The sequence below is a fragment of the Solanum stenotomum genome, chromosome 9 (genome assembly GCF_019186545.1).
Source record: "Solanum stenotomum isolate F172 chromosome 9, ASM1918654v1, whole genome shotgun sequence".
Lineage (NCBI taxonomy): Eukaryota > Viridiplantae > Streptophyta > Magnoliopsida > Solanales > Solanaceae > Solanum > Solanum stenotomum.
The window spans coordinates 10,521,592-10,530,994 of record NC_064290.1 but is presented as its reverse complement, the minus strand read 5'-3'; the positions used below and the strand labels follow the sequence as shown (position 1 = coordinate 10,530,994).

Sequence of the window (9,403 nt, the reverse complement as noted above, 5' to 3'; positions counted from 1 at the left end):
TCAATCTAATAGCCTACTTACCGAGCGCCAATAAAAAGAGTTTGACATAAACTCATCATCTGATACAAAACCGATGCAAGAGGGAGAACAAAAAATGCATTGTTTATCCTTCTATATGATCTCATCCAATCAAACAAATGGGTATAATGGGAAGTCGTACTGAAGACAGAAGGATGGGAGGGATCCAAAAATTTGTACCAAGCTAAAACAAATCAAACAAATATAAGAGGCATTTGCCTTGCTTTTTAACTATAATGATTTTATGCATCGCAAATGTTTTAACATAACAAAATAATGCAAGATAAATAGCATTTCTGCTGTGACTTAAACATCACCGTATAAGAAGCTTGAATAATGAATACAACTTAAAATAATGGGCGAAAATGTTATCGAGTTTTTTCAACTTCTTTTCTTGTTAGCTACTTAAGAAATTGATCCCTTTATACACATGCATACAACAATGGTGTGAGTGTGTTGTGTTGTTTGTGATGTGTCTAACACACTCATCACATTGAAGTTCTTGAACAGAAACCTCAACGGCTGTCACCAAAATATAAAGTTTTCGACAAAGATCCAAGGAACTAACTAGGTAAATCATTAGCAGCAATAATATACACTAAACATCAGCACTAATTTTCTTATTTTGTTTCTGGTTCTTTAGGTTTGTAAACTTCTTCCAAACACTCTTTAGCTCTATGTACCTTTGATTGAAGGTAAAAACTCCCGCTTTTAGCATTTCGCTCAAACAAGTTGTCATACAGAAGCAAGAAAAATGAGAAGCGGCGTATTAATGTCATATTGACGACAAAAGCAGTGTCACAAGATAACGGTTAACATTTAAACGGACCTGCACAATTTCTTCCCATGATGAATCCTCTGTCACACCAAGAATCTGTCTTGCCTCTGCTTCCGTCATGGTTTTGCTAGCTCTTTTAATATTCTGTACTGCTTCTTGAGCAACACCATTCTTCGAGGCATCTGCCATCAGGATGGAGTAAGTACACAGTGTGCAAGATGTGCATGGAGGCAAGAAATAACAAACCGAACACCCCAACTGCCCCAAAATGCTTATGAAGCTGAACAGAACAACTCAGATTAATTGAGTACAAAGTTATTTTCAAAAAAGAAGGAACATGAATTCAGAAGATACTTACTGGACAATGCCTGACGATATGCTTGAACAAAAGCCCTTGCCAATATAGAAGAGCCCATTACAATTAAATTAGCAAGAATTTTTGCAGCCTGCCTCAAGAACAACATGATTGTATAGTTGCCGAAATAAGATACCATTTCAAGTAAGCACATGGCTCATGAACTTGAAGAAATAGGAAACAATATCAACAAGCATTGACATAATGTGAGCTATCGCCTGAAATATCCACTTTTTCTATGATAAGAACCGTGTTGGTGAAAGAGTTTCAAACTTTATGATTTTACTTTGTTTACGGGGGGGATTACTCTGCCTGGGTGAGCTCGGGTAAAAGAGGAGGGATACAATAGGCTGGAAGCCAATGTAAAACTAGCCAATTACAACAATACTTTGTCTAGGGGACAGAGGGGAGGTCACATGATTAGTCGTTAAACTATTTTTACTTAGCCATCAAATATGGTTGCCTGTGCAACCTAGCTAAGTAACGGAAGCATAATTGACAATGGCAGAAGGAACAAAAGCATACTGGATACAAATACTTTGAAAATTTTATAGAGCTTAAAGGTAAAAACTAGATCTCTAACTAAATAATTCATTTTTCATTGACCTCAATCACATTGGCCACATTAGAACTAAAAAGTGACTACCCTTAAAAGATTGACTGGTACAATGCAAAACCAAGGACTAAATTAGACATAACTGTAAATTATTGCCTACTTTATTATTTTATCAAAGAAATGCCACAAAATGCAGCATCTTCCTGCACTGAGTGGAAGTCATTCAACATGCAAGTATTACGAGATTTCACACTTATTCAGAACTTGGTGGAAATACAAAATCAGACGAGATTAGAAATGTTCTTGTTCAGCAGAAGGGACAAGTAACACACATAAAGGATAAAATGAGAGAAGGTCGTTCAAGAAAGTTTAATCATGTCCTACGTTGACCTCTGATGCACTAGTCTATAAATGTGAAACTATAATCAGTGAAGGTGTTAAGAGAAAGAGGTAAACTTAAAGTCAAACGGAAAGAAGTTGTTTTGAAAGACCTACAATCTCTTGGAATTTATGCATATTTAGCAAAACGAAATAGAACATAACTAGTTGAAATTACAGTTTAGTCATGTTGGGAAGTTTACATTAGGTCTAATGTTTGCTTAGAGCTTGTTAAAGATTTGCATGTTAATAGAAACTGTGGAACTATAGTAATAGAGAACTTAAATTGTTGAATACTGGAATTGGAAGGGTCCAAATTGAGCAAAACGGATAGTTAAGGATTCAGATCCAACAAGCCTGGCATTAAGGCTTTATTGTGTTTTTGTAAGCTAATCTCCACCCCTACAAATCCCCCACCCATGATATTTTTTTTCTCATTTTTCTCCCTTGATAACTCGAATCCTAACAAGTAGTTGAAGATGGAAAGTCTTCACCACAATGTTATCCCTTCCTTATCGCCCGGCTATTAATGTAATATTCTCTTTACCGTCTTTTTTATAATTTAAATGATTTGATTAATGTTGAGAGACTCTATACACGTAGAGTATACCAAAAGAGTAGAGAAATGCACACATCAAGCATTGCGCTCTTACCACTACCAAAAGCTTGAGTTGAATATCATCGAGATTTATATCTTTTAGAAGGACAGTTATAGAAGATAAGGAATCATGTCTACAAACTTATCACAGAATAAAGAGTCATTTCATTAAGCACAAAGGTGGTACCTCACATTTTGAGTCCCAAAACATACATCAATGTTTCCCTTCTCCTCCATAATGAAACAGTGTATCAATTTGATATTGGTTGAAGAATTCAAATCGAAGATCCAAACATTATCAAAAATACTTTTAAACACTTCTATAAACTAGCAAAACAATTAAAAATAAAAAACCCAACAAACCAGCCAAACAATGATACTCAAATTCAAGGAAGAATGGATTGGCAAGCATATCAGGGAAAACATTGCACCAATAATAAAAAAAGATAACAGTACAACATACCATTGCTGAAATTCTGAGGTGGCCCTAACCAGGAAATCGGAAATGTGTAACCTAAGAAACGACCAAACAGCAGAGCAGATCAATCAGATTCAAAAATCAAAATCTACTTGAATACATATATGACAAGTCCCCAGTAAGATCAATATTAATAGTGAAAACAGAAGAAGCTAGAATCCGAGCATCAAATGTTAAACATGTTTCCCTTTCTTTTTGAATAAGGCCAGTCAAGGGTTAAACATGCACGCAGTTAAGCATCAACGAGTTTGGAGAAAGCAACAACACAAATACCCGGATTAAAAAAATATCTTACTGACAACATATCAGACTAAAAGTATCAGACAACAAAGAAATGATTCCTTCATGAGTCTTCCATGCTATGCATTTTCTTCCACTCACTTACCCCCTCCCCCTAGTCCCTTCTAGTACAAATTCTTCTACATCTCTGATAAAACTAATCAGTTACATATCGAATATCAGTGACTTCTTCTTTAAACTATATCCAAGTCAAAATCACTTTCCTCATCAAAAAGTGTTATTCCCTCCGTTACAATTTGTTTGCCTTACTTTCCTTTTAGCCTGTTTAAAAAATAATATTTCTTTCCTTTTTTGACATCTCTTTAATATCAACTTTCCACATGTCATGTTTAAGAGCACAAGATTAAAAGACATTTTGGTACATTCGACATCTCTTTAGTTTAAGACCACAAGATTCAAAAGTCTTGTTTATGTTCTTCAAATCCATGCCTAGTCAAAATCATACAAACAAATTGAAACGGAGGGAGTCTTTTGTTTAGACTTTTGATGTACTGAAAAGCAAAATCACTTTCTTGGTGAAGCATTGACACATTTATTAGATTTCAAACCAAACAAAAACAGAAAAGACAAAGCAAAGCTCAAATGTGGAAAATAGAGCATCTGTGTTACATAATACTACCAAGAAAAACCTTTCTACTCACTGCATATATTTTCTGATGCAGAATACCTCATCTTTTTCTTGGTATATGACTTTAAGTACGTGTTCCTCCGTATTAAGTAATTTCAATGGGAATGATGGATATCTAGGGGCAGTCCCTTTATTACCCTGAAGAAGCAGCAACATTGCCATGAATGGAGATATAAATTTTGATGTAATAATGCAAAAGTAAATTAGTCACTCCACCTAGTAGGGAGCGAGACTGGCAGTTGGCTGTGCTTCTTTGGCTAACATGTCAAGTTAACACCCATCTCTATCATTCCTTCTCATTGCTAATAGGACGGGTAAGTCGAATTTCAGAATTCATCTTCTCGAGGCTTGGCAACTTCTGTGCCAGTATGTCCCAAATAATGTTGGTAATAACATTGTAACTGGTTTCTGCAGAAACATGCCTCTTGACCAATTATTATCCAGCCTTGGTTCATTTTAGCTTGTAAATGTAACACAACTACTCAAAGCATACTCATTATAGCTAACCATAACCAGGGGCTCGATACAACAGGTGGCCTCCGCCTCAACTTTCTTTATATAGTTAGCTACTTAAAATACAAAGTAGTTAATTCTTATAATCGATTTGATTTCATTCAAGAGAAAGAAAAGAATTACTTACAACAAAATAGAGCGTGGAACACCATCTGGCTTCAAAATTTTACAAATATACATGTTTTAAGTTGCTTGAGACCTCAAATATTTACAGAATCAAAAGCCACAGCTTTAGTAGAACCACCGTTGTAACCACGTTTTGGGATATTGTGTTCTAAGATAAAGCACAAAATTGCAAAGTTTGGTTTTTGCAGTGATCTTGGGATATGTTATCCTACCATGTATATGAGATAACTTATTCCATCACTATGACAAAAATATTGGGATAAATAATCCCGGACTACGTAATACCTCCAACCAAACGTGAGATAAAATAATCCTATATTTATGTACGATTATTATACCTTATACCCGACACCAAACGAGTCCTGAAATAGCTTAGTGGCCTCCTAATAGAATAAATTCTCACCATTATCACACTTTGTAGTCAACTAAAATACTTGAATCAACCCTTCGGGGTGGCCCAGTTGTTTGAGCTTGGGACTTCCATGTTGGAGGTCTCAAGTTCGAAACCCCTTGCCAGCGAAGGCAAGGGGTTTGCCTTCTGGGTCGAGCTCGTCACACCAAGCTAGTGCGGGTTACCTCTCCTATATGGTTTGCAAGCTATTGCATAGGAGCGGGGTTTACCATGTGCGCAACCAAAGGATAGTGGTTGCGGGTTTCCCTTGTCATAAAATTAAAAAAAAAAAATACTTGAATCAATCATTCTAGTTGTACTCAAACCAATTATAAAACAAATTGAAAGAAATAAAAGGGTAACTGTACAATTTATTTGATATACCCAAATTGTGATTAATATCAGCTAAAGCGCATGAGTCCTATTCAAACAATAATCAAAGCATATCAATGACCTCCATAAAATCATCTTTTTTTTTTTTGTAAAGTTGAAAACTTTAAAGAGAAACGAAAAGTGGAGAGCGTACCTTTATATGAGTGAAATCAGATAATAATTTTCTGGGGAAGAAATATGGCTGATTTTATATGTCCATTCAAATGTTTTTTCAAATTTTTTTTTGATGGGAGAGGTTTCTTGATTCTTTATATCTAGAAATTGTACACACAAAGGGTTAAACGGGACCAACGCTCTGGTTTTTCTTCTTCTTTTTTTTTTTTTTTAAAATATCATATTTTTTTATTTATTATTTTGAAGTTTCACATCATAACTTATCATTTATTTACTTTTTCTACTTCTGAATTGTTATCATCTAAAGTCAAAGGTGAATCCAATGATACTTTTTTGAGAAAAATTAGTAATTAAGTCATAATACCTAACAAAATTAATCAAAATAACAACACTTTAAAATATTTATTTAAAATGGCAGAATGACAATATTTTTATAAAATAATATGTATTCAGATTTTAGTATTTAAAATTAATTTTATTTATGGAAAGAGTCCTATCAATAACCGTTTAAAGAAAAACAAATTAAACCAATACACATTAACCTTTTTTCAACTCCATTCACATTTCTTCCCCACTTTTCACGTTTCAAGTTTATCTTTCTTCAAGGTGCTAAATTGTTGTTCATCAAGAAATCTTCTTTATTGTTAAATGAAATCTATTTATTAATTCAAGCAGATTTCTCGATTGGCAAGGTAATTTTCATTATCCATTTTGATTTATTTTGATTTGATGTTTAAATCACCGATTCTATATGTTACGGATTTCCAGTCGAATTTTTCAATTTTTATGTGATTTTGTTTAGTTATTCATCAAATAGTTNTTTTGATCGGAAAGAGAGGTGAGAAGCTGAACTATAACTAAAACCCCATAATTTATATTTCTTTATGTTAATTTTTTAAAACTTTACGAGGATCTACATAATGAGTTGGGGAACCATCACATATACTTACACTATTTTTTTGACGCATATTTTTGCATTTACAGGCCTTTGTTAAGAGTTACGCAAATTCCTCTATTTTTCGTGTGTATTAGTCCATATAGATGTGCCTCGAAGCACCCAAAATTATTTTTTGAGAAAACTTTATGGGGACTTCCGTAATGAGTTGGGGAACCGCCACCACATATACACACACCTTTTTTAACGCCTATTTCCACATTTATAAGCCTTTTTTAGGAATTACGGAGATTTCATTTTTTCTTGTGTATAAGCCTATGGAATTGGCGCCTCGGAGCACCCCGAATTTTTTTGGAAAAAACTTTATAAGGACTTCTGTAATGAGTTGGGGAACCACCACGTTGAAAAGATGGTTCAACTGTTTATCTTTTCACATGACGATGATCATTTTCCATTATATCAAAACCATCTCTTCAAACCTTATTTTACAAAGTTGTTTGTGAAGTTCTACTCTGTACTCTTTAAGTTGTTGTCAATAACATCGGTAAGAATTCTTATGATTCCAGTTAAAAAAAATTTATGTCTGGATTTGTATGAGTTTTTCATTACTTATTGATTTATCGAAGTGAGAAAAAATTTGGTGTATCATCTGTAGAATTTTGAACACCTTGAAGTCTAAATAATTATGTTACTATGTGAAGTGAAACTTGATTCTAATTAGGCACGCTAACAATACTTGTAACTCATATAAAATCGAAACAAAGGGAGTAATAATTAAGTGCATACTTCCATGGTACATCTCCAGCAAGCATCCAGTCTCCTTCTCTGTCTTGGTACAATATTGTAAAGCGTTTACTATTATTTCCACTATTTTGGTCCGTAGAAAACAATAGTATCAATTAATTAATTGAGAAAAAAAAATACACAACAGTACTATGTATAAAATTAATTAGTATATTTTATGAATATTAAAAAATCGTCTTAAAAAAGATTTTGTTAAATTACTATTAGTTAGTTAGTAGATTATATTTTTGAATTACTTAATTTATAATTATTTTATTTCAATAAGATTAAGAAATTTGTTAATTTATTTAAATCGTAGCCAAATTTAATTACGTTTTTAATTAGAATTAACGATAATTGGAACTGACATGACCATTGATAATTTGAAATCTAATGGCACATGTCAATACAATTAACGGCACTTTTGTCTAATGTCCACAACGACCGCCTTCCTTATTTTGATATTTTGTTTTCATCCCAAACGAACGTTACACATCTCTCATCTTCTTCACTACCATTCTCTTCTTCCACAGTAGCAAATTAGGTGATGAAGATGGGTTTTAATTTCTGAACATGATGGTGGCAAAGAATAAAATTGGCAAATGAGGAGAGGCATTATATTGTCATGCTTCTTGAATCCATTTTCGTATTCCACTGCTAGTATTCAGGTACTTTTTCTCATTTTCGTCTGACTTAAGGGTTGGGGGTTTAGTTGATTTGATTGAATAATTTATATGTTACCACGAAATCAACTCGTAGGAATGGGGAATTTGGTATATCAGGCATGAGTGTTAGCTCTTTCTCCTGTTACGACTTAGAATTACTAATGAAACATATTCTTATGCTTTTCTTCAAACCCTTCTTGTATATTGATGAATTTTAGTGAATTCAATTGAGATGACTGTATCTATTTTCTTCTGTATCAATTGATCAAATTGTTCGATCCTGATAATTATCACCTCTTCAATATGGGGATTTCCAAACTTTTTGAGTTTTGCACAAATGGAATCTGAAAAAAATAAATTAATATGGGAAATTTCAATCAACTGGCAGCTTCATAGAGGCAGAGTTTTTGAAAATTGATATTAATATTCCGTTGAATGTGGGGGCTAGATTTTGTTGCCGTGGAGATGTTTGATCAAAGTCCCAAAAGAATTTTAGTTTAGTGGAATATTATGAACAATTATGATTTGTTCAACACATTTTAAACTTGAACAGATGCTCAAACTTGTCTCAGCGGACAAGTAAGCATTATAATTTTGAGTATGCATATCTAGACACCTCAACTATGAACACTCCAACTTACAAAATGATCATCTACACACCTCCAACATTTATGTGTCGGGTGTCCACAAGACACAATGAGGACGAGTTGGGAGTGTTTAATTGTGAATTGAGACCAAGTTGAGGTGTCTAGATGTGCAACTCTCAAAGTTGGAGTGCTTATTTGCCAGCTGAGACGAAGTTTGAGTATTTGTTTATGCATTCTGATTTCTTTTTTTTTTCTCAAGAACTCATCTCTCTGAATATCTGCAGTTCTGCTGCTCTCTCGTTTGAAAGTTCAATCAGATGCTTGGATAATTGTTTCAAATTCACATTATTGTGGCAAATTTTGTGTTCAACTATTGTATATCTATTATGGATTCACAAATTTAACAAGAGTTTGACCTCTTTGTAGCTTCAAATAGCCGGTCCCGAACCCGGATAATGAAAGTGGTTTGCAGTAGGTATCAGACCAGGTTCAATGGGGAAGTTTAGTCAATGCCACTGTTTGCAATCTCAGTCAGTTCTCTTTCTCTCCTTGTTTGTGTTTTTTTGAATTTCTGTTGAACTAATATTTGTAGGGGTGGCAATAGGGCGGGTTAGGGCGGGGCGGGGTAAGCCTTGACCTATTAACATTTTGGCCTGCCCTACCCTACCCTGTTTAGCATTTTTTTAAAAATTAACTTGCCCCACTTTACCCTGCCCTGCCCTGCCCCATTACAATAACAGTGCAAGACCCCAAACCCATCAAGTTACGTGATTTTTTAGCAGTATCTTAAATATTGGTAAGTGCTGGTAGGAATTGAAGGAATAAACTTGAATTTTTTTTTTTTTTT

General features: G+C 34.0%; 1 protein-coding gene across 2 annotated transcripts; it reads right to left on the bottom strand.

The window, feature by feature from the left end:
• Nucleotides 1-744: 744 nt before the first annotated feature.
• Nucleotides 745-4,539, bottom strand: LOC125876592 (mitochondrial import inner membrane translocase subunit PAM16 like 2-like). Of its 2 annotated transcripts, XM_049557812.1 has the most exons (4): nucleotides 4,306-4,539; nucleotides 3,147-3,197; nucleotides 1,155-1,242; nucleotides 745-978 (listed from the first exon to the last, which is right to left on the bottom strand). In XM_049557812.1, the coding sequence occupies exons 2-4, from the start codon at nucleotides 3,147-3,149 to the stop codon at nucleotides 794-796; spliced, it is 276 nt and encodes a 91-aa protein (XP_049413769.1). In that variant the 5' UTR covers nucleotides 3,150-3,197; nucleotides 4,306-4,539; the 3' UTR covers nucleotides 745-793. The 2 variants fall into 2 exon arrangements, with proteins under 2 accessions (XP_049413769.1, XP_049413768.1); XM_049557811.1 differs by lacking the exons at nucleotides 3,147-3,197; nucleotides 4,306-4,539 and having other exon boundaries at nucleotides 1,155-1,431.
• Nucleotides 4,540-9,403: the final 4,864 nt, after the last annotated feature.